Consider the following 24,423-nt stretch of genomic DNA (forward strand, 5'->3'; position numbering starts at 1 on the left):
GTTTAGGTGAACGGTTTTAGGAAGGGGTGTGTGCAGGGGGATAGGAGGGGAAGACTCAGGCTGGAGAGAAACATAGAGCACGGGGAGCAACCCTGTGCTCAACAGAAAGGGACGCATCGGGCACTCCAGCCTGCACGCTCCCTGATCAGGCACCAAGATCAGCCTGCACGCTCCCTGGCCTGGCTCTGTGCTCACTAAGCAGACCCATGAAACCTTCCCCATTACAAGGCTGATCTAAAAAAGGACGCACTTATCAGCAATACAACCACTGGATGTCTTTTCACTGAATGCCTGCTGTCACTTGCACTGAGCCCGGCACCTCCTCTCCCTCTCCCAGGTCCCTTGGCTCCATCAGTGTGTCGGTTGTGACAGGTTGCCAAGGGCCCGAAGTGTTCATGCTTTTGTATTCTGGGGAGATATGAGTCAGTGTAACTCACTGCCTTTCCTAAGATATATTTCATCAGATCTACTTCCCTGTCTTCTTTGTGCGGTCCAAAAGAGACAAAGGTCAAAGGAATCTCTGGAGTGATAATGGTGGTGATGATGATGTTAATCTCTAGGTATTCTAAACCTCCCACGGGTTACAGTTGGGCCCCCTGGACAGAAGGCAATTTTCTGAGCAAGTGTTTATCCCAGGGAATTCAGAAAGGGAGCACAAATGTGGAAGAATAACAGGTGTTGTACCCAAGTGAACCGATCAGAGGAGTGCCACACGCTGATAAGATTGAAAAGACCTAAAGATCTCTCCACCCTAACTGCAGAACAATAGAGTTTATACAGGCAAAAAAGAAACACACAAACCTGGAGGAGCTCAGGGGGGACTGAGTTAATGCAGATCTGTCCTAGGAATGAAAAATTACTAATTACTAACGTTGCTGTACCAGGTGAAGCTTTTCCCTCCTCTTCATGCTTGACCAGCCTAGCCAGGGGTTCGAGCATTCTTGCCAGGCAGGGCTGTGGTCTTCTCAACCAGGCTACAATCTCACGGGCTTGGAGGCGGGGGTTCCTTCATCCAACTCAACATGCAGCCCCTCGTGTTAGGCCTGTTATTTTCACAAGGACAGTGTTCCTTCCCTTTTCTTTCCTTCTTTCTTTCCCTTCCTTCATCTCTTCTGTATCCCCGTGGAAGCAGCAGTGAGTCAAGGGTCCACTAGAGAACCTTGCAGCATCCCTTGGGGCTGGACAGGGCTGGAGAATTCTTTCCCTGCTCCGCCCTGAGGGCATTCATGTGCAGAAACTCTTGAGTCTTTCAGACCAGACAAGCACTAAAAGGACCCGTGGAAGCCAAAGAAAGTAAGGGAAGTCTCAGGGAAGAGAAGGTGAAGGAAACGATGTTCTGATGGTGTATAGGAAAAAGCACTGCCTCCTGGGCTGCTGCCCGCTGCTGCGGGTGTAGAACGCAGTCAAGGCCAGGCTTGGAGTCCTGAGCTGTGCCCCGACCCGCTGCCTGGCTTCCCTGAGTGGTGCTCAGCGAAGCAGCTGAGCAAATCCTTGGGAAACTGAATAAGCAACAGAACCGCTTTCCCACAGAAAGAAAGTATAATCTGCACCTAGCCAAGTCCAATTTTTATTTATTTGTTTATTTGAAAGGTAGAGTGTGTGAGAGAGAAAGAGAGAGGAGAAAGAGAGTGCACACTTCCATTCACTAATTCACTCCCCAAATGCCTGAAACAGCCACAGGTGGGATGTTCCAAAGCCAGGAAGCAGGAACTCCACCCAGATGTCCCCTGTGGGTAGCAGAAACCCAAATACGCGGGCTGTGACCTGCTGCCATGCAGGTGTGTTAACAGGAAGCTGGACTGAACGCATGGAATACTTGAACCAGACATTCTAATATGGAATTTAGGCATTGCTAGCAAGGACTTCACCCAGTGTGCCACAATACTCCTCCTTATTTTAGTGCAATAAAAATTTGAATTTCATGCGCTTATTTTCCATAATATGCATGTCCTGTGAACTTTGTTTTTGAAGATCCCTGGTACTATTTAGAATCAGTAAGCAGGGCCCGGCGCGGTGGCGCAAGTGGTTGAGTCCTCGCCTTGCACGCCCGGGATCCCATATGGGCGCCGGTTCTGGTCCCGGCGGCCCGGCTTCCCTTCCAGCTCCCTGCCTGTGGCCTGGGAGAGCAGTCGAGGACGGCCCAGGGCTTTGGGACCCTGCACCCACGTGGGAGACCCGGAGGAGGCTCCTGGCTTCGGATCGGCATAGTGTCGGCCCGTTGCGGCTCACTTGGGGAGTGAATCATCGGATGGAAGATCTTCCTCTCTGTATCTCCTCTCTGTATATCCGCCTTTCCAATAAAAAATAATAAAAATAAATCTTTAAAAAAAAAATAAAATAAAATACCTGGGCTCTACTCACCAAAGAACTCCAGATCCTCAAACCCTCCCTGAAAATAGAAAAAAAAAAAATTATTAGAATCAGTAAGCAGTCAGCAACAAATATTCAGCTGAATTAGTTGCTTCTCTGGGAGGTAAAATGGCCCAGGTAGGAGGATAGAACAACTGTTGTTTTTCTTTTTTTTTTGAAAATTTATTTTTTATTTTTTATTGGAAAGTCAGATATACAGAGAGGAGGAGAGACAGAGAAGATCTTCCATCCATTGATTTACAACCCCAAGCAGCCACAAAGGCTGGTGCTGAGTTGATCCAGAGCCAGGAGTCTGGAGCCTCCTCTGGGTCTCCCACGTGGGTGCAGAGTCCCAAGGCTTTGGGCCATCCTTGACTGCTTTTCCCAGGCCACAAGCAGGGAGCTAGATGAGAAGCGGGGCTGCCAGAATTAGAACCGGTGCCCATATGGGATCCCAAGTGCATGCAAGGCAAGGATTTTAGCCACCAGGCTACTGTGCCAGGCCCTACTGATGTTTTTTTATAGCAATGTCTGTTTCAGCACAGTGGCTTAAGCTGCCACCTGGGACACATGACATCCCATATCAGAGTGCATGGTTCCAGTTTTGTCTGGGTGGCAGCAGATAAAAGTTCAGGTACGTTGGCACAATGGTTTAATTGGCTTATCCTCCCCTTTGCAAGTGTGGACACCGGTTCATATCCCAGCTGCTCCACTTCCCAAACAGCTCTTTACTTATGACCTGGGAAAGTGGTTGAAGATGGCCCAAAGCCTTGAGATCCTGCCCCATGTGGTAGACCAGGAGGAAGAAGCTCTTTGTTCCTGATTCTGAATCAGCTCTGCTCCAGCTGCTGCAGCCACTTGGGGAGTGAACCAGCAAATGCAAGCTCTCTCTCTCCCTCTCTCCTGCTGCTCTCTGCTCACAATCCTCTGTCTTTCAAGTATATTTTTTAAGACAAGAAATTAAAATCTCAAATGAACAACCTATAAAGCTGGTTGACTTTTTAAGGCATGGGATATACAACTTCCATGAACACAAAAGGTTTTTAAAAAGATGAAGCCAGCCGTGCCTTGACCTGACCGTTGACCTTGGGAGGGCTCAGTGGTCAGATGCCTTTGTGCCCCAAGTCCTCTGGAAGGAGTGATGTGTGCTCATCAGACTCAATGCAGCACTGTGGAAATGGTGGTTAACTAATTTAAGATGCACACCAGAACCGTTTGTTTGAACGACTCACTCGTCCACAGTGCCAAATACGATGTCTGACAGCTAGCAGGCATTCAATGAAAAGACATCCAGTGGTTGTATTGCTGAAAAGTGCATCCTTTTTTAGATCAGCCTTGTAATGGGGAAGGTTTCATGGGTCTGCTTAGTGAGCACAGAGCCGGGCCAGGGAGCGTGCAGGCTGATCTTGGTGGTGGCTGGAGTGCCCGATGCGTCCCTTTCTGTTGAGCACAGGGCTGCTCCCCGTGCTGGCCCTCACTCCCTGCCTTGTAGGCTGTGGCACCTCCTGGACACAGCTTGGGTGGTGTGACATCGGCACCTCCTGGGCCCTCTGCACTCTGCTCCCATTGCTAGGCAGTGGCCTCTCACTTCACTGCTCTCACTGCCTCCCAGGGCTGCAGCAGCATGTGCATTCTGTCTACTCGGGGTGTTAGGGCAGGCCGCGGCAGGTGCTTCCCTCCTGCTACATGTCCTTGCCAACCAGGGATCAGTATTTGGGGGCAGAAAAACATGATGTGCTTAAAATACTCCCTGAAGAGGGGAGGAAACTGCAGTAGAGAAAGAGTGGATGAAGCAGGTTGATAAGATGACCATACTCTTTTTTTACAATTTATTTTATTTTTATTGGAAAGTCAGATATACAGAGAGGAGGAGAGGCAGACAGGAAGATCTTCTATCCGATGATTCACTCCTCAAGTGACCACAAAGGCCAGAGCTGCGCCAATCCGAAACCAGGAGCACTACTGTACCGGGCCCAAGATGCACATAATTTTTGACACTGAGTGCCTAAGCAGGAATTCTTTTAGCTTTGGTGCCTTATAGGAATTTTGCATAATAAGGTGCTAAGCCTAAAGTAAGATTAAGAGAAAAAAAAAACTTCCTCTTTTAAAATGTTTTTAAAAATCCTCCTCCTCCCCATATTCTGCTTAAGAAATAAATTGAATCTTTCCTTTGATATTTCCAATGATAGAGATATTGGCTTAAAAAAGAAAATGATTTTGCTTTGACCTATCAAGTCTCCTAATATGTTCAGGAAGGCAAAATGAGCTTTTGGAATCCTCATGTCAACCACCTCATTAAACATCCAGAACAATGAGGTGCCTCGCATAGCTTTGCGTACCTGCTGAGCTGCAACCCAGGCTTTCTCCCGGTGTCTTTCAGAGGCCGTTTCTCTATCGTGAAGAAATGCATCCACAAAGCCACGCGCAAAGATGTGGCTGTCAAGTTCGTGAGCAAAAAGCTGAAGAAGAAGGAGCAGGCTGCGCATGAGGCCGCACTGCTACAGCATCTGCAGCACCCCCAGTACATCACGCTCCATGACACCTACGAGTCCCCCACCTCCTACATCCTGATCCTCGAGCTGTGAGTACCCAAGTCCTCACTGACTCAGTCCCCACATGGCTGCAATGGCCAGGGCTGAGCCAGGTTGAAACCGTAATCCTGGGGCTTCATCTAGATATCTCACATGGGTGGCAGGTACCTAAACACTTGGCCATTTTCCCCTGCTTCTCCAGGTGCAACAACAGGCACCTTGAAGTGGATTAACAAAGACTCAAACCTGTGCCCATATGAGATGCTGGCATTGTAGGCAGCAGTTTAACCCTCTGAGCCACAGCACTAACCTCACTCTTCCCACACTTCCCCAATTGCCAGCAGAGGCAAACTTACTGACTTACTTTTACTGCTGTCAGGCACAGAGAGAGAGAGAAAGAGAGAGAGAGAGAACTGTAAGAGATGAGTGGGAGTGATGAGCTGGAAGAAAGGTGGAAATTCAGCCAGGCAGGAGTTCAGCTATCCTGGGCCACACATCTCCACCTGAGCCTCTCCTGGGGCTATACCCTCAACACACTGAAGAACCTTTGGTCACCTGTTGCTATGAGAGGACAACATGTGCCTGAAAACAGCTGCCCTTTTCGGAGCTCTCACCTGATCTTACTCCTTCACATCTCCCTGCCTCACTTGACCCTTGCACCGTCCTCATAATAAAGTGGGTATTGTTAGTTGCAATGATTATTCTGACTCCAAAGAAGGCCAAAGAAGGTGTGTTTGAGAGAAGCTGAAACACGGAGTTTCAATGACTTGCCTCCAGCTGGTGGATGGCAGAACCAAAATTCAAAATCAGAGCAACTGATTGGCTCCAGAGATTATGTTCTCAGTTGCAACCTTTATGGCTAGAAAGTTCCTAATCAGACCAAAGACTCAAAAAAGGTATCAGAAGTCCAAGGATGGAGCAGCCCTTCAGTGCAGCAGTGCAGTTGCCTCTTGGGCCGCCCTCATCCCATTCTGGAGTGCCCAAGTCCGAGTCCCCACTCTGCCAGTGACTCCAGTGTCCCATTAAGACGCACCCTGGGAGTCGGTAAGTGGTGGCTCAAATACTGGGATCCCTGTCCCTTATATGTAAGATCTGGATTCAATTTCTGATTCCTGGTTTTCGGTCTGTCTAGGCTCAGTCCCTCCCTGGCTGTTGTTGGCACTTGGGGTGTTAACCAGTGGATGGATGGGTGATCTCTCCATCTCTTTGCCTCACAAATAAAAAAATAATTAAAAAAAAATGTAATGAATGCCAGGGAGAAACTTTGCCCACCTTGCATTTTTCCCCCAAATAAAAATTGACACAGAGAAGCTCTTTGCAAAATATATGAGAGACTGCTTGCGACCACTAGGTCCAGGATCTCAGAATCCGGAGGTCTCCTGGTGAAAATGTTCCTGATTCTGCAATCACAACTCTTCAACTAGCGGTGCTAGTCAGATTTTCATTAAATACCTGAGAAGAGCTGCTTGGGGGTGGTTATTTTAGCTGACAGTTTGGAGGTTCACAGGTTAGAATTGGGGGGCCCCATACACCTGGCCTCAGGTGGAGGCCACCACTGGAGGAATGTGGACAGGGCAATGGCCCTGTGGTAAGATGAGAAGCAGAGATAAGCTCAGGTGGGCTCAGCTGAAATAGCCAACCTCTGCTAGAGCATGCCCTCCATGAATTCAGGGCAACGCACTAGGCCCACCTCTCAGAGGCCACGAGCAGATCCAGCTCAGCTCCACATTTCTCCACCATTGCCATGAGACCTCATAACTTAAACGCTTGCGTGAGTTTGGGCATCAGTTTTGTTGGATCCGTAACGGCGGTAGCAGGCTTAACCTGCTTGGAATGTTCTTCAAAGTCGGTGAAAGAGATGGTCTCCTTGGCGAGAGTGCACACCGGGTTTGCTCATCTACTTCCTTCTTTAGTTCTGAGTGTTATGCTAACTCTCAGCTCTAGCTAAAACATGCAAGGGTTGCAACATGGATCCATATTTTTAAGATATCTTTTAATTTTTATTGGAAAATTGATTTACAGAGTGTAGGAGAGAAAGAGAGAAAAAGATATTCCATCTGCTAACTCACTCCCCAAACAGCCTCAATGATCAGAGCTGAGCAGATCCCAAACCAGGAGCCCGGAGCCTTTTCTGGGTCTCCCATGCGGGTGCAGGGTCCCAAGGTCTTGGGCCATCCTCGACTGCTTTCCCAGGCTGCAAGCGGGGAGCTGGATGGGAAGTGGAGCCACTGGGGCATGAACCAGTGCTTAAATGGGATCCTGGTGCTTGCAGTCAGAGGATTAGCCAGTTGAGCCATCATGCTAGCCCCTGGATCTATATTTTGACCAAGATCCTACAAAGCTTACAGATATATCCCTGTGTGGTATTTGTGGTCTTTCACAAGTGTGTCTCCTCTGCTTTGTCCTTGCATTCAGGATGGATGATGGCCGGCTTTTGGACTACCTTATGAACCACGATGAACTGATGGAGGAGAAAGTCGCTTTCTATATCCGGGACATCATGGAAGCCCTGCAGTACCTTCACAACTGTCGGGTGGCCCACCTAGACATAAAGGTAGCCAGCTCCAGTAGTCTTGTGGGAAGTGGCTGAGCCCCAAATCATGAGTCCCCTTGAGGGACGCACGCTTCAATCCATGTCTGCCTTAGATGAGAATTCTGTGACTTCCACAGAAATGAGGCGGTTGCACAGCTTGAATAAACCTCACATGCGGTGAATGAAAACACACCAGTCCCAGGGCCACCAAGGTTGAAGGCCACAACTTTTACTACCTTGTCTGGCTACATAGACAGAGGCCAGTGAATGTCAACTTTCTTTCACGCTGCTCAAAAAGAAATCTCTGGTTTGCAAAATAAGTGATTTCTAGTGCTTTCTTCTTTTCTTGATTCAATGCAGAAGCAAAGGGTGGTTAGGAGATTATTTGCAATGTCAGACAACTACTTTGAAAGACCACACCCCCCTCTGCCAGCTCAGAGCAGTTTAAACTCAAAGTTGAAGCCTCCTGCATGCTGTGCACAGGGGCGTCCCCATGTGCTATAAGCTTCAACCAAGAATAGGAGATGTGTATTTTAACTAGCAAAGGCCCTACTGGCCATCCAAATGGAGTTCCAAACTTTCCTTCTCTTCTCCCTTTGCAGCCTGAAAACCTGCTCATCGACCTACGGATCCCAGTGCCTCGAGTCAAGCTCATTGACCTAGAGGATGCTGTCCAAATCTCAGGCCACTTCCACATTCACCAGTTGCTGGGGAACCCCGAGTTTGCTGCTCCAGAAGTGATCCAAGGCATTCCTGTGTCCCTGGGCACAGACATCTGGAGCATCGGGGTCCTGACATACGTCATGCTGAGTGGGGTCTCCCCATTCTTGGATGAGAGCAAGGAAGAGACGTGCATCAACGTGTGCAGGGTGGATTTCAGTTTTCCCCATGAATACTTCTGCGGGGTGAGCAACGCTGCCCGAGATTTCATCAAAGTGATCTTGCAGGAGGACTTCCGGCGGCGACCCACGGCAGCCACTTGCCTGCAGCACCCGTGGCTGCAGCCCCACAATGGCAGCTACTCCAAGATCCCCCTGGACACGTCCCGTCTGGCATGCTTTATAGAGCGCCGCAAGCACCAGAATGATGTGCGACCCATTCCCAATGTCAAGAGCTACATTGTCAACCGGGTGAACCAAGCCACGTAGCCAGCACCCAGCCCCCTAAGGTTTCACATGGTAGTGCAGTGTGAACCAAAGCAAAGACTGTGTCTGTAAATACTTCCGTTTGTTAACTCACTCCCTGCCATTCTCTGGATTGAGAGACATTCCACCTAGAGATCAGTGGTTCTTCGGGGTCTGAGTGGCAGTCAATGGCACACCAAACCCAGTGGCTTTCTACAAGGTCATTCTGAAACCAGAAAGAGGCAAAGGAGCCGAGAGAGTATTTAGAGGATGCCATGACTGGGCTGTTAGCTGGGATGGAATTTCAATTGTTCACTTCAAAAGGAGCTTGTAACAGCCCAACCTTTTGCTTCTAGTGACTCCAAAAGACATCTGCCTTTGCTGAAATTGTAAGCAAAAAGTTCTATTTCAAGCAGATGTCATGTATGTCAGACCTTCTGGCTTAGAAGACTTAGCTCTAGTTTCTTAATAGGATACATGTACACAAATAGTGTAAGATAACCTGTTCAGGTTTCAGAGTTTTCTACTACAGAGTTATATCCAAGATCACTCCTAAGTCACCTTGAGGCTCCCATGAAGACGCTAACTGGCTTCCCGAAGCATGGTATTGTTTGGACGAAGCACAATTAGAGGACGAGAAGAGAAGGTTTTTTTTTGTTTGTTTTGTTTTTAGACCATTTTGTAAATCTTGTATAAAAATCTTTTACTAGAACCTGTGCACTGGGAGAAAGCAGCGTGACCCTTTGAGCAGCCTGAGAATGAGAAGAGTGCTTTCAGTTGCAGGTTATTTGATTAAGCCAATTCTGTACATGAGATGCTACGCCTACACTGACACACAACTCCAGAGACCCACTGGCAGGAAGGCCTGCCAGGAAATACGTCCAAGTACAGGCAGAGTTGTGGGGCTCTTTTTCTGTCTTCACTTTGTCTGAAATAGGTGAATAAGCGTAACAGGTTCCTGTGACAAAAGGGCAAATGGAAACCTTGCCTCTAGTTTCAATGAACACCATTACTGATGCATTCTGAATTCTTCTACAGCCATCCTCAGAAAGCTGGCTTGCTTAATTAACACCCCCCCCCTCTTTGAAGCAAAGGGGTGCTCACAAAAGGAAGCAGCCATAGAGGCCTTGGAAAGGCCCAATTTCAAGTCCTTTATTTGAAGCCATGGAGCAAACCCTGCTCCATCTCCCCACCAGAGCAATGGGTTTTCTCTGAGACTGTCACACCTGCCACCACTCAGCCACCACCATGTCTCTGGACTAGAAGGACTTGGAGCGCTTGGAAGCCAGTGCTGCCTTCTGGCATATTTTCTTTATACGAGAGTATTGCTCACTGCCCCCTTTTTTCCCTCTGGTCGGGGGAAAGCAAATGAATCCTGGGCATTTCCTTCTTGCTCTTCTTTTGTATGTTTGTTGGAGGGGAGGGGTGTGTGTGTGTGTGTGTGTGTTTGGACATGCTATACCTTTGTTTCTTAGAATGTGATTCGAAAAATTGCTATTATGCAAATAACATTTAAAAAGTAACACTAGTGTTTATTCAAACCAAGTTTCATGACATTCCTTCTCTCCTGTAATGGGATTGAGAACATGAAAATCATGCAGTGCAGAAGGACAAGCAGAGAATTCATGAAAGAGAAGTAGAACTATAAACCTATCTACCTGTGGAATAAAGGGTGCAAGCTAAGCCTGAACTTGAGTACAGGACAACACATATCCCCACAGTGGAAGCGTAGAGTTGACAAACACTCATCACCTTCCAAAGGTTTACAAGTTGGCTTCTTCACCCACCCTCTACCTTATCCTATCCAAAATTATAAATTAAGAAATTAGTAGGAAGTATAAGCAATAAGACTATATAGCACTTAGTATTTGGGGGGATTCCCCATATGTGGAAACTGACTGCAACTGTGTTGGTTTCCTAATTTTCCAATGGCTCTGGGCCATGGAGTCGCCCCCTCTCAGAGCTGTCCCCTGACTAACTTCCATACCCATTCTACATGCAAACATTATACTGCTCAATATCCTAACATTGAGAACAGATTTACTAAAAGCCTTTTCAGTAAATATGTCTTCCGGGATGGCATCTGGTGTAAAGGAGGAAAGTCTGTTCCTGGGCTGGTCATGGGATGGACCACAGGCTCTTAGCACTCAGAATCTCCATAGAGAATGGCTTAGTGAGTTCTGCACTGCCATCACTGGGATGACTTGACTAAGCAGCTTCTGAGGAATCTTGAAGTTGTACAGCGAGTCAAATCTCCAATCAGTAGGGTTTGGGACCCTGTGACGATGGTGCACAGACCTGGCAAAAGGGCATTGCAGACATCATGTCAGCTGAATCCCAAGCTGTCTTCTATCAGAGTTGGGCTGATCCAGTTGTGGCCTTGCATGGAATCCCCCAAGCATACCTTTAAGCCTTTGAGGAAGACAGGAAAATGAGAAACGTGGAAATAGAAAGTAGTGTGATTCTGTTAAGCTGAACCAAAGTACAATCGTTAAAACAAAATGGACTATAAGTAGTGGCCCTCAGAGAAAGGGGCATATTTTGTATAGTTAGATCATTGAAAGGGGGAAAAAAGCTAAAAGGAATGCTCTCTGTGTGCAAAGCTCTCCTAGCAGAGAGAAGTCAGCAGTCTTGGTTCAAAAATTCTCCAAGCATGTTGGAAATGACAAGGAATCTTAGAGGATGGACTGTGAACCTGCCTTACGTTCCTCTAAGCAATGACTGTAGTGAGGCAGCAAGGATCAGGGGCTGCTGTCTGACACTGTCTGGGCAGAGAGGTTCGTTACTTGAAGTAGAGAAAAAGTGAATAGCAAACAATACACTTCTATAACAACTGTTGTAGTTCTTAGTGGGCATGAACTTCCAGCTGAAATGGGGAAAGCAAGTGTTGGTTTAATTAACAGGTCTCTGATGTTGTCTTACACTCATTGCCAGTTGGTTTTTTCCTTAAGGAGGGCAGACAGGGAGTTGGGCTCTTGGTTTTGCTTAGTGAAAGTGGGATGCAGAAAGAAGGGAACGATCAGGAACCACTTATAACTTTTGGGAAGTTCAATGATGTCCTGCATTAAAAAAGAAATCTTTTATTTCAAATTAGATATATTTATATCCACTTACAGCTGAATGTGATACAATTTTTAAGGAAAAGATTGTCATGTTGGAGGCGTCCTTCAAGTCTCTTTTAGCCGTAACCATCTAAAAGGGAGAAAGCAGAGAACGCTGGCTCCACCGCTTTGTGGTCCACAAAGCGTTTATGAATAGTAGTGCCTTTTAGAGGGGAGGAAGGGAGATGAAAAAGCTGATTGCATTTAGATTACTGATATTGCAGCATTTTTGTTTTCTTTATTTAAAGAAATCTTTTAAACGAAAACATCTGCATATAGGGGGTGGGACTAGGAATTCTTAAATTTCAACCTCAGCGATTCCTGATTCATCCTTTCTTACAGAAAGTCTTTGTGTTTTTCTGCCCCAAACGTCCCCATTTAGTAAAATGGGAGTTTGGGAGGGAAAGAGGGGACAACATAAATCTCATAGGAATGTTGAGAGAATGCCATAGTTGAGGTGTCTGTAAAAATACTGTTTTGGGTTTTTTTTGTCTTTTTGTTTTTAGAAAAATGTGCTATACACTGCCAGTGCTAAGAATTGATGATAGTCACTTTGAACATTCCAGGTTTTCAATATTCATGTCTTTCAATAACCTTTGTAAATTCGTGAGATGTAATTCTGTACATGGCTGTTTATTGGAAGTGCGAGGTGCTCTTTGTCTACACTAGGTGATCCTAGTCTATTGTTTTTGACAGTTGACCAGCTTCTCTACAACAAAGGATCAGCAGAGCTGAAAAATCTTGTGTCCATCCATTGTCCTCTCCAGTGTTGCTCATGGTAGATGGGAAGAGTAAGATGCCCCTGCCCCCTTCCCTGCCAAGCAACCGCCACCTGCTCTCCTCCAGTTTTATGCACTGGGAAGATGAACCGAGGAGAACTCAGAGTCCGTCTCCTCTCTGGGAAGGCAGACTCGAGGATAAAGTGTCTTCCCCTATCATAGTTCCTGCCTTCTGTGTGAAGAGAGAAATTCAGTGCACGTGATTTGGGCTGGTTTTTGGAGGGAAAGCCTGGGCTACTTTTTCACATGATTAAGCCTTTTAGGAATTGTCCCATAGCTTCCATGATTTGATGCCCAAGAGCTAGTCATGACTGTTTTCTCACCTATATGGAAGAGCATGGAAATTTAGACTTGTGAGAATGAAATAAGGGGGACAAATGTATCGATTAAATGGTGATTATTTCTGAGCATCACCAGCATTGGGTCCCCTGCACTTAACAAAGGAAGAGGAGATATTTTGTACATGAACGGTCTCAGCAATAAAGCAAAGGTTCCAGTTCACCATGTTCCCATGCCTGGGAGCTGGTGGATGGTCCCAGAGGAACCTCAAAGAATGTAGACCTTATTCTTTTCTCTCCTGCCTGGCATCTCTGTGGACTCTGGGATGGACAAACACAGGCTGAGAGCTTTCGTTAGATTTATTTGCAAAATTGCATTCATTTTCCCTCTCCATTGAAAAGCCAGGGATCATCAGGGAATAACCCATGGAGGGCTCACAGGTGCACCATCAGAACAGGAAATGACTATGTCAGCATTTACCTTCTACAACAGCAAAGCTCTCAGTTGTTTCAGTGCTAGAAGATCCAACAGGGCTGAAGTTTATCGATGTATTTTTAAGATAAGAAATATTATTCACATGGGAAAATCTATACAGAAACATCATAGGGCTACATTGTCTATGGAAGACATTTCTTCCCCATTTTCAGTAAATATAGAAGTTAGAGGAGAGGAGAAGCCATCACTCTGAGACCACTTCATCACAAACACTTACAGAAAGCTTGAAATTAATACCCACAGGCGGTTGTATCCCTCCCTTGAGCACATTTGCTGGCGGGTGGTTAAATGTGGTCTGATTTAGATTATGTTCAAATGACCAGGGTAAGGGTACAGTCACCTAACCATTGTTTCACAGAGTGAGGTTAGCTGAGGAAAGGGAGGGTGGTGGAAAAGCCCAGTTCTTGCAACGGCAACTGCAACATATATGTCATCCTGCAGAGAGCCAACGCAGAAGTCCATGGATACCTGACTTCCACCAGTGATGGACTGAGTCTTTATTCCAGAGTATCATGGAGACCATAGCCGTGACCTCAAAGACTGTGATGATGAATTGGAGGTTAACAAAGTATACAGCTTCTCTTGCTAACTTAAGCCATATCAATCAACTCTGATATATGTACATTTTTTACCCTGGTGCTTTAACTTGTGTTTCTGCCAACCTGCGGGCTACTCTATGGGGAAGGTGAGTAAAGCTAGACGTTAGGACAAATACAAAGACTGGAATGACAACGTACCCTTCAGCATGAGCTCTAGTCAGAGAGCCGTAGTGATCCGAGTGCAGACTGCTGGAAAGGATGGATATATGTACATCGGTCTGTGTATATAGTGTATAATATGTGTGTATGTTATTGCTCATATGCAGAAATCTATCCATTGGCAGGCAGCCCAGGTGGGTCTGTTTTTCTCTTGGAAAACCACTTACGATCACTCCAAGCCCTTAGGGCTGGTTTGTGGAAGCCGACCCCACTCCTGTGGGAATGAGTCAGTTATCTTTCACAGTCCACAAAGCCACGCCAAGATGGTGTGACACACAGGGAAGCCATCGCACAGTTCAGTTTACCTGGACTCAGCAGTCTTTCCATCTGGCTCACACTGGCACCTCTTGGTTTTGAGTGACCCCTTCCCCCAAGCCAATCTTTTGAGTATTTGGGGTGGGCTTCTCTGGCCATTCAGATGAGGGGCCTTTCCCTAAGTGGACAGGTTCCCCCATAGGGACCATCACACATACACATAGAAGTACATACTTCCATCAGGCGTGTAACAATTGGTTTAAAATCACTCCACAGTGTTGATAAATAGCTCTATATTTTCAAGGTGCAGAATTCCACAGCCTTAATTATTTCAGTGTCTTGCTGGTCTGCCTTAAGTGTATCTTCTGAGTTTTTGTTTGTTTTATTCTTTTTACATTTTTTCCTGCAGTTGTTCATTTTTGTATGCACACAATGTCGTTTTGTAAAGGTAGGTTGTAAATATTTTTTTGTAAGTCAAAATCACTCCTGTGTAATGTTGTAAAGTGATAACCTGCTGTCTTGTTAAAACTACTAGGGTAAATGTTCTAAGTTATGGATGGAACTTCGAAATGTACATCTCACATGTTATGCATTCCTATAAATATACTCTATGAAAGAAATTTTCCTGGCTTGCCTTTTCTAATTAAAGTCGTCTCAAACAAAACAGTATTCCTGTCTTCCCCCCGCCCCCCCAAATATGGAAAGTTTTTGGACAGAAAGTAAAACTATCCCATTACTATGGAAACACTTTTTGCCCAGCATTTTAGAGAGACAGAACGACACTGCACCTAGGGAAGTCGGTCCTCTATCCACAAATGCCAAGGAAGCCTCTCGTGTGTTGTGGCCTCCATCCTGAGGTTTCATGTAAAGAGCATTATTAGGCAGTTGCAGGAACACGTGGGTGGCAGCTGACAAGTGGTGCACAATAAAGTGCTTGGTAGGTGAGTTCGCCCATGCTGCCCGGCCACGGTGCGACGTTAATGAAAGAACCGTGAACGGCTCTATCTTCTAAGGCCGAGGCTCTACTTGGAGAAACGTGGGGTGGCGGAGACAGCAGTGGTAGACCCCCGGGGTAGATGGTAATGCAAAGACTTGGAGCCGGGATGTGCCCTCTGGCAGAGGAGGGGTGGACCGGCTTGGGGTCAGGCTGGCTTCGACCACGCAGGCCAGATCGCGCGGAGCCGCGCCGCGGCCTCTGAACCTGACTCCCTAGACGCCGGAAGGGGAAGAGGCGGAGCCTCGCGGCGACGTCATCAGAGCGCCCGGGGCTCGGGGCGCACGTTGCGCGTCCGCGCTTGGCGACAGCATGGCGGCTGCCGAGGCGGCTCTGGGCCCCTTGGTAACGGGTCTGTACGACGTGCAGGCTTTCAAGTTTGGGGACTTCGTGTTAAAGAGTGGCCTGTCTTCCCCCGTCTACATCGATCTGCGGGGCATCGTGTCTCGACCGCGTCTCCTGAGTCAGGTGCCACAGCCAGGCGGGGGTGGACGGGGCTGGGTGGCTGGAGAAGGGGCGGGTGGAGGCCGGGGCCAGACAGGGAACCAAACCCTAAGGCCGTTCGGGGAACCGGGGGCCGTGCGGGGAGCCGAACCTTAAGACCGTGCGGGGGCCGGGGCCGTGCGGGGAGCCGGACCCTAAGACCGTGCGGGGGCCGGGGCCGTGCGGGGAGCCGGACCCTAGGGCCGCTGTGCCCCGGGCCGCAACTCGTCTAGTCCTGCGGCGTGTGCTTTGCTTTTTCTGTGTTTTGTTGTTGTTTTACCTTCGGAGCCGGCACACCCAGCTCGGGCCCTTCCGGGAGCAGAGCAGAAGGTGCTCGGATGTGTTCTGTGTTTCGATTGGAGGAAGAGAGAAAAGGCGGCGTGTGCGGGTGTCTGGTCCGGTGTTAGCAAAACGGAAGTTTTATTTTGGGCGGGAGGCGGGGAGGTGTGTGTTTGCACCGTTTGGGCAGGAACAGGGATGAAGGCGGACTTTTTCGGAAAGGCAGCTTTTTGGTCAACGTGAGGCGAAACCTCGAGAAGTTACTGTGAGTGGATGCGAATCACCTGCTAGCGGGGCCTCAGTTAAGGAGTGCTCTGACGAGCTGGCGTGCGAATGCTGAGCCATCTGGGACATTTCCCTTCTTCCCAGAAGGTTCTCTAGCGGACATTCTGTTAGGTTTTTAGCGCGCTTAAAATTCTTACAGTTCTTACGTTGTTACACATAGCTAATTCCCGCAGCCAAGTGTTTTTTTGTTTGTTTTTTTTTTTTTTTTAACTTTAAGCTGAAAACCCCAAACACAACGAGGTACTTAAGAAGGGCAGGGCAGCAACAGGACGGGGTTGGTGGGAGAGTGAAGAGGAACAGGGAGAAAGGGGGGCACCTGGGGGCCCTTTATGTCATTCAGGTGGTCCCACAAGGTGTGTGCGTGGGGGATTGGGAGAGATTGAGGATAGGCACCAGGGGATTGGTGCCTGAGATTGTCACAGGTAATTGCCTAAGGATGATTGGTAAATGAGCTGGGATTGGGGAAGGGGCCCGGGGAGAGATTGGAATGGGATTCCCAGGTGAGATGCTGGGTTTCATCTGATTGGTGGACGGATGGACCACCGGGAATTTGGTGAGCTGTGAGGAGGAGGAAATGGCACAGGGTCCAAGATGGGATATTGGAATCGCTCCGTACACGTTCCAGAGTACTTCGTAATGTAACAGTAGTGCATACACACCGCTTGGAAAGGGGCATTTCAAAGGCTTCTTGTAGGTACAAATTTTCAAAATTTTTGCACCAAAATAACTACCTTGAAATTGCATTTTCCCCCCACACATTTTTTAGAAGGAATCTCGTCTTTAAGTTTCCTCCACCCAAACTTAATGGTTGCAATTTATTGGCCATCCATTTTGAGTGATTATTGTCAATTAAGTATTGGCTAAGGTGGGTTGGACTATTAACTTCTCATCTGGGATAACTGTGGGGTGGGGAGATGATTTAAGAGGTCATCTATTTATGCCTAGTAAAAATTATTATTGTTTTTAAAGATTTATTTTATTTTTATTGGAAAGGCAGATATACAGAGAGGAGAGACAGAGAGGAAGATCTTCCGTCCGATGATTCACTCCCCAAGTGGCTGCAACGGCCTGAGCTGTGCCGATCCGAAGCCAGGATCCAGGAACTTATTTCTGGGTCTCCTACACGGGTGCAGGGTCCCAAGGCTTTGGGCCGTCCTTGACTGCTTTCCCAGGCCACAAGCAGGGAGCTGGATGGGAAGTGGGGCTGCCGGGATTAGAACTGGCTCCCATATGGGATCCCGGCGCGTTCAAGGCGAGGACCTTAACCATTATGCTATCACGCTGGGCCCTAACATACGTTGTTAGTACTAGAAATTACATCCTTTGCAGCTTTAAAATATTCATAGGTTTAAAATATTCAGAAGTACAAGAACACAAAGATTTGGGGCTGCTGCAACAGTGTAACAGGCTAATCCTCCACCTGTAGCACCAGCATCCCAAATGGACATTGTTTGAGTCCTGGCTGCTTCACTTCTGATCCAGCTCCTTGCTTATGGCCTGGGAAGGCAGTGGAGGATGGCACAAGTCCTTGGGACCTTGTACCATCATGGTACACCCTGAGGAGGCTCCTGGCTCCCAGCTTCAGACAGCTCAGTTCTGGCTGTTGCAGCTATTTGGGGGTTTGAACCAGTCTCTGTCCTCACCTCTCTAAAATTTGCCTTTCAAATAGAAACAAATCTTTAAAAAAAAAATACAAAGTTTTTTAAGAGATGTAATTCACCGAACAACTAAGTGGTTTTTTTTGGTTGTTTTGTTGTTGTTTGTTTTTGAAAAAATGGTAATGGGTAAAATAAGCTTTGCAACATTCAGTTATCATATGTGGAAAGGAGATAATGCAGTAGTCCTTGGTACAGTAGGCTCCGTGTGTGTGAATGAGGCCTCAGTGAAGGAGGTGACAGGCTTAGATTTCAGGGGAACAAGGTACTCTGGGTCCACCGTCAGGCTGTGGTGTTAGTGCCTGACCTTTCCCAGCCTGCATTGTGTTGCTGCAGAACCGAGTAGGCTGAGGTTGTGTGTGTGTGTGTGAAGAGTCACAGAGAGAGACGGAGAGTCCAAGAGAGATCTTCTATCTGCTGGTTCACTCCTCAAATGGCTGCAGTGGCCAGAGCTGAGCTGATCTGAAACTGCGAGCCAGGAGCTTCCTCCTGGTCTCCCGCGTGGATGCGGGGCCCCAAGTCTTTGGATCATTTCCTATTGCTTTCCCAGGGTACAGGCAGGGAGCTGGATAGGAAGTGGAGCAGCCGGGACATGAGCTGGTGCCCATAGGGGATGCCGGCATAGAGGCATGGTGATGCTGCGCCACCATGCCAGGTCCAGCCTAGTGTTTTATATTTGTATATTTGGACTTAAGTAGATGGTCATTTAATACAAAGGCATTTGTTCCCCACCCCATCAAATTTGAGACAAACCACTACAGGGTTGGTGCTGTCTGTAATGTTGTGTTGTTAGGCTAAGTGGTGCACCTTTTACAATACTGATAAGAGTGGGTTTTTTTACATTTTATTTTATTATCATTACTATTTATCACTTTATGATACAGTTCCATAGGCTCCTGGGATTTCCCTTAACCCCTCTCCAGTCCTTCCCCCCCCCCGCCCCCCAGTTCCCCTATATCATTACTTTAGTATAGTTCTTCATACACAGTCATATGTCCATCATTGCGGGCATGGACAATGGCAGAGAGTCCAGCATCCTATTGTCAAGATATAGTAAACATTTTCATTGTAAGTCCATCTTTGGAAGTAGAGATGCATGCTACATTGTATCCTCACATCTGCATATGTTAGTCTCTATTTCATGGCTACTGTACATCCTCTTAAATGAAAAGTTACAATACAAAATCAACGATAGGAAGAGATACAGAAATTAAAAAAAATTTTTTTTTTGAAGAGCTGTATGGCCCTATACTAGATGTGCCTTCAGTTAGTAGGATTTCTCTTTTTTTTTCTTTGAAGATTTGTTTATTTATTGAGAGAGCAAGAGAGACAGAGAGGAAGATCTGTCCGATGATTCACTCCCCAAGTGAGCGCAACGGCGCCGATCCGAAGCCAGGATCCAGGAACTTCTTCTGGGTCTCCTACACGGGTGCAGGGTCCCAAGGCTTTGGGCCGTCCCCTTGACTACTTTACCAGGCCACAAGCAGGGAGCTGGATGGGAAGTGGGGCTGCCGTGATTGGAACCAGCACTCATATGGGATCCCGGCATGTCCAAGGCGAGAACTTTAACTTCTAGGCCACACCGCCGGGCCCCTGAGAAATAGAAATTTACAATGCCATAAAGTTAGATAACATGCTACTGATAGATTAATGTGTCTCTGAAGAAATTAAAAAAAAATCAAATGAAAAAGAAAATGCTATTGTATGATCTATGAGTTATTGAATAATTTAATCACAAGAAGCTGTTTTGAAGAGATGAAACTAACAAAAACAAAAGTATCAAAATCCATGAGATACAGCTTCTGCTGATTTTTGTGGGTGAAATGTGTCTCTTCTAGACAACAAATAGATGGGTTTTGTTTTTTAATCCAGTCTACTAATCTATGGTGTTTGAGCTTAAGCCAATTACTTTTGGGGTTAATATGTATGGATGGTAATTTGGTCCTGTCATTTTAGGAATGGGTTGTTCATTGGTTTAGTCTTCTGTGGTCATTTTACTGGGATGTTCTTCCTATTTGCCTTTGGTTTTGTTTGGTGCTATTCCTCTTCTCTGTCAAGAGAGCATCTTATTTTTTATTTTTTATTTTTTTTTTTAATAATCTTGCTTAGTTGATTAGGGTATAAAGGGTCAAGGGCTACAGGGTGAAAGTGGGTAATACCTTTGTTTCCACACTAATAGTATCATTTTTCCCTATATCTGGGGTCAGGGGAGAAACAAAGGGAAAAGTCCCACCCAGCCTCCCACCCAACCCAGATCCCTAATGGGAGGCACGTTCCGAGGGTCCTGCTCATGTGGTTTTGATAGTTCAACAGTTCTGAATTGCTGCCAATCTCGCAGTTCCAATCACAATGAAACCTATTCAGAGTCCACTGACTGACAGTCTCTTGATGGTTGGGGTTCTGAGATCAGCAGTTCAGTTGGAGGGATCTCCAAAGAAACTTCATCTGAGACAATCCCAGACCTGATTCTTGCGTGAGTTTACTAGTACAGGATCCAACGCCATCCGTTGTGCCAATCAGCTTATGCACATGCTGGTTGTTGCTGTTGCTGGGTCAGTTCTGTTTCCAGCCCTGTCTTCCTCGTGAACCAACAGGTGTTGAAGTCCAGCTCGATCCTACCCACTTCATACTCGTTCCTCACACAAACCAGTTGGAGCTGCAGCCTAATTGGGGTGACTCCCCATAACCCCCACCAGTTCTGCCCCCTGCCCTGGTTCCCATGCTTGCCAGTATGTACTGCAGGCTTGTTCAGTCTGTCCCACATCCCATTTAGCTCTCATATATGTCAATGGGTATTGAAGCCTAGTTCAACCCAATCAACCTACTATCCAGCCCACACACATACTGGCAGGTACCTTTCTGTCTAGCCACCCCTGCCCTTGTCCTGGTTTTGATGCTGTCCATTGAGAGAGGTAACCCAAGAGGGAGGTGTCCACTATCTCTCTACTAGGCCACTCCCACTCCCAGATTAGGCACTCTCCAGGTGGTTCTGGCATTTGATTTGACAGAACTAGCCCCCAGTGCCAGCCTCTGCCAGCTAATGCTGCGGCTAAGCCCAACAAACCCTCACACACTCTCATTTTTGCTTGCAACAGTCAGCCCACTGTGGCCCTTCCCTGGTCTAGCTCACATGAGGCCCACAGGTGTTATAGGCCTGCCTAGTCTGATCTGCCCTATGCCCACTCACGCTTTCCAATGGAAGTAGTTGTCCAGCAGGGGAGCCCACCTTCCCCTGTCAGCTTAGCTTCCTCCCCCTGATTTTCACGTGTGCTGTTTGGGCGCTGTAGCCACATCTGGTACGGCTCATCTTGCCTTGGCATTCCTTAATGTGTACTGGTATGTGTTGCAACCGAACCTGGCTCAACAAACACTCTGTTCTGGTGCTCAGGTTTGCCAGCGGGTGATATGAACAGGTTCAGCCTGGTCTGCCCCCGACCCATGCCATGTGTATGCCAGTGGGAAACTTACCATTGCTTGCTCTGGGCTGTTTCTTATCTTGTTTCTTGTGCTTACCTGCAGGGACTGTGTCCTACCAGAGGAGTTGCCCAGGCTCCTCCATCAGAACCTCTCCAAGTGCCAGTTTTTGCTCATACCAGTGGGTCCATGAGCCAGCCCTACTCAGTTTACCTCCTGTCCTAGCAGGAACAGTGGCTTTTCCTGACTGGCCTTCAACCCAATCTGGTTCTTGCTGTTGGATATTTCAGCCCAGCCACAGCTCTTCCATACCCACATACGGCTCACACATGGTTCAGTAAGGGCTGAGACCTAGCCTAGTCCATCCCACACTACCCTGGTCCTCCAAGAGCACCAGATAGTGTTGGGGTCTGGCCTGTCTTGGTGCTTCCAGTCCCAGTCCACACTTGTGCTAAGTGAGATTACAACTGTATCCAGATCAGAACACAGCCCCAATTCCAGCCCATGCGCACCTTGGTGGGAAACTCAACCCAGCTAGGGTGTCTCCTTACCTCCACAACCGGGCCTATTCTCAGCCTTAGATCACGTGCAGGCCAGTGGCTGCTCTGACTCAGCTTGGCAGAGCCCCTCACTTGTCCTGGCCCCTGCCTTAGATGCTGTGGCTTAGTGTTCCTCGCTCACGCAGATCAATAGATGCAGGGGCCTACTTGGCATGACCTGTGATCCAACCTGATTTCTGTTGTTGTGAGTTAAGGTTTGTTTGGCCCTGCCCATTCTGCCTCTTTCCAGTGGTAGTCTGACCCACCCCACATCCTGTTTTAGGATGAACATTCACGTGCTGCTGCCTTGGCCTGCCCTGACTGTTGTGGGTTCCTTTACCTGTGAGTGATGGCAGGTGCCATGGTCATACCTAGCTTAGTCCATCGCAACCCCAGCTTGCAAGCTAACCAGGGGGACTTGTATTTCCACAGGGTTGGGCCCACACAATCCCACAGAGTCTACCCCCAGACCAAGTTCTCTCAAGTGCTGGATAGTGTCTTGACCCTGCCAAATGTGACGATCCCACCACTCCACCACCCAGCCGGTTAATGGTACCTAACCCTGCCAAAGAGGCCCCCAACCATAGCTTTGGTGTGGACTGGTGTGTGGCAATCAGTGATGCTCTATGCTAACAGCCCATCTCTGGATTCCTAATTGGGCTGGTGAATCTGTCTAACCCAAATTATCTTCTGGATACTTCCCTCTAAACCACCAGATCTCAGTCCCCATACATGCCTGAAACTTTCATGACCCTGTCACAGGGAATCACCCAAAATTCACTTCTCACCTACACTAAAACTGACCTTAGTCATGGGTGTCCCCAGGCAGCAACTACATATCTTAAAAACCCCAGAGTTCACCGCCGGGCGGCCAGCAGGCAATGCCTGGCGCCACTTGGAGCACTGGCTGCCCAAGCCGAGGATTCATTCACTGCCTTCTGGCAGTGTCTTTGGCGTGAGTCTCAGGATTGGGTCCCACCCGGCAGGGGCACCCCCCACAGCCACCACACTGCAGGGAGCTGCAGTTGCCCCCAACCCTAAGGACTGAGCCCCAAGAGAGCATCTTGAAGTATCATTTGTAGGGCTAGTTTGGAAGAGCTATATTCTTTTAACTTTTCTTTACTGTGGATGATTTTTCTTTCATTTTTGAAGACAAATAAAGCATTACTGAATATGTTATCCTGGGCCGACAATTTTTTTCTTTTAGAATCTGGAATATGGGGTCCAGAATGATAATGTAATGGTTAAAGTCCTCGTCTTGCATGTGCCGATATCCCATATGGGCGCCAGTTCTAATTGCAGTAGCCCTGCTTCCCATCCAGCTTCCTGCTTGTGGCCTGGGAAAGCAGCTGAGGACAGCCCAAAGCCTTGGGACCCTGCACCCGTGTGGGATACCCGGAAGTAGTTCCTGGCTTTGGATTGGCTCAGTTCTACCCATTGCGCTCACTTGGGGAGTGATCATCGGATGGAAGATCTTCCTCTCTGTCTCTCCTCCTCTCTCTATATCTGACTTTCCAATAAAATAAATAAATCTTTAAAAATCCGAAATGTCACACCATTCTCTCTCTTTTTTTTTTTTAATATATTTTGACAATGTTTACATAGTTAATTAGGGTAAAAAGGTTCAAGGGCTACAGGAAAGTGGGTAAGACTATTATTTTTTCCATATTGCTTCCTTCATGTTTAAAGGGGGGTATTAAGGGAGAAGGCCCACCCAATTTCCCACCCTCCCCAGGTCCCAGATGTAGGGTATGCTCTGAGGTTCTTGCTCAAGTGGTTTTGATATTTCAGCAGTTATACATTGCTGCCAATCTTGCCACTCCAAGCACTATGAGGTCCTTGAAGAATCCACTGATTGACAGTCCATCATAGAGTCTCTGTTTGCCCCGTATTTTGCTGCCAAGATATAGCTGAGATGGTTGGTTGACTTGTTCTGTCTTCTCTCTTTTCTTGGTTAGGGTTCTGCGTCCAGCATTTTGATTGGGGAGATCTCCAAAGAAACTTTGTCTGAGGTGTTCTCAAACCAGATTCTTGTATGTGTTAGCAAGTACAGGGCCCGGCACAGTCCATCGTCCCAATCAGCTGGTGGGTACAATTGCTGGGTTGGTTTCTGTTTCCAGTCCTGTCTTCCACTGGAACCAATGGGTGTTGCAGTCCGGCCTGGTTCTGCCCAGCACATACTCGGCCCTCGCATAAACCAGTGGAGCTGCAGCCTAGTTGGAGCGATCCGCAATAACCCCCACCAGACCCACTCCCTACCCTAGTTTGCCAGTATGTGTAGCAGACTAGTCCAGTCTGTCCCACACCCCATTCCACCCCAGCCACTCTCCTAGTTTTATGCCCTCCCATGGAAGTGGTAACCCAAGAGGGAGGAGCCCATTGTTTCCCTCCCAGGCCTTTCCCACTCCCAGATTATGCACTCTCCAGATAGTTCTGTGGTTTGACTTGACAGAATTAGCCCTCAGTACCAGCTTCTTCCAGCTGATGCTGTGGCTAAGCCCAAACAACCCTCGCCCACTCTAATTTTGTTTGCACCAGTAGGAATAATCAGCCCAGCCTGGCTTTTCCCT

At 47.6% G+C, this 24,423-nt stretch overlaps 2 protein-coding genes across 5 annotated transcripts in view; both read left to right on the forward strand.

Annotated features, from left to right (window-relative positions):
- Positions 1-8,561, forward strand: part of KALRN (kalirin RhoGEF kinase) — a 660,588-nt gene extending 652,027 nt beyond the window's left edge. For all 4 annotated transcript variants that reach the window (XM_041002785.1, XM_041002786.1, XM_041002787.1 and 1 more), the window contains 3 exons: positions 4,730-4,930; positions 7,296-7,434; positions 8,016-8,561. In XM_041002785.1, coding sequence (XP_040858719.1) covers positions 4,730-4,930; positions 7,296-7,434; positions 8,016-8,561 — 886 coding nt within the window. The remainder of the gene's footprint in view (positions 1-4,729; positions 4,931-7,295; positions 7,435-8,015) is intronic.
- A 6,936-nt stretch (positions 8,562-15,497) lies between these two features.
- The window catches only part of UMPS (uridine monophosphate synthetase), a 32,270-nt gene continuing 23,344 nt past the window's right edge, over positions 15,498-24,423 (forward strand). The window contains exon 1 of the mRNA XM_041002888.1: positions 15,498-15,666. Coding sequence (XP_040858822.1) covers positions 15,511-15,666 — 156 coding nt within the window. The 5' untranslated portion in view covers positions 15,498-15,510. The remainder of the gene's footprint in view (positions 15,667-24,423) is intronic.

This window comes from Ochotona curzoniae, unplaced genomic scaffold (genome assembly GCF_017591425.1).
Source record: "Ochotona curzoniae isolate NIBS_2020 unplaced genomic scaffold, NIBS_Ocur_1.0 scaffold_2587, whole genome shotgun sequence".
In the NCBI taxonomy this organism is placed as follows: domain Eukaryota; kingdom Metazoa; phylum Chordata; class Mammalia; order Lagomorpha; family Ochotonidae; genus Ochotona; species Ochotona curzoniae.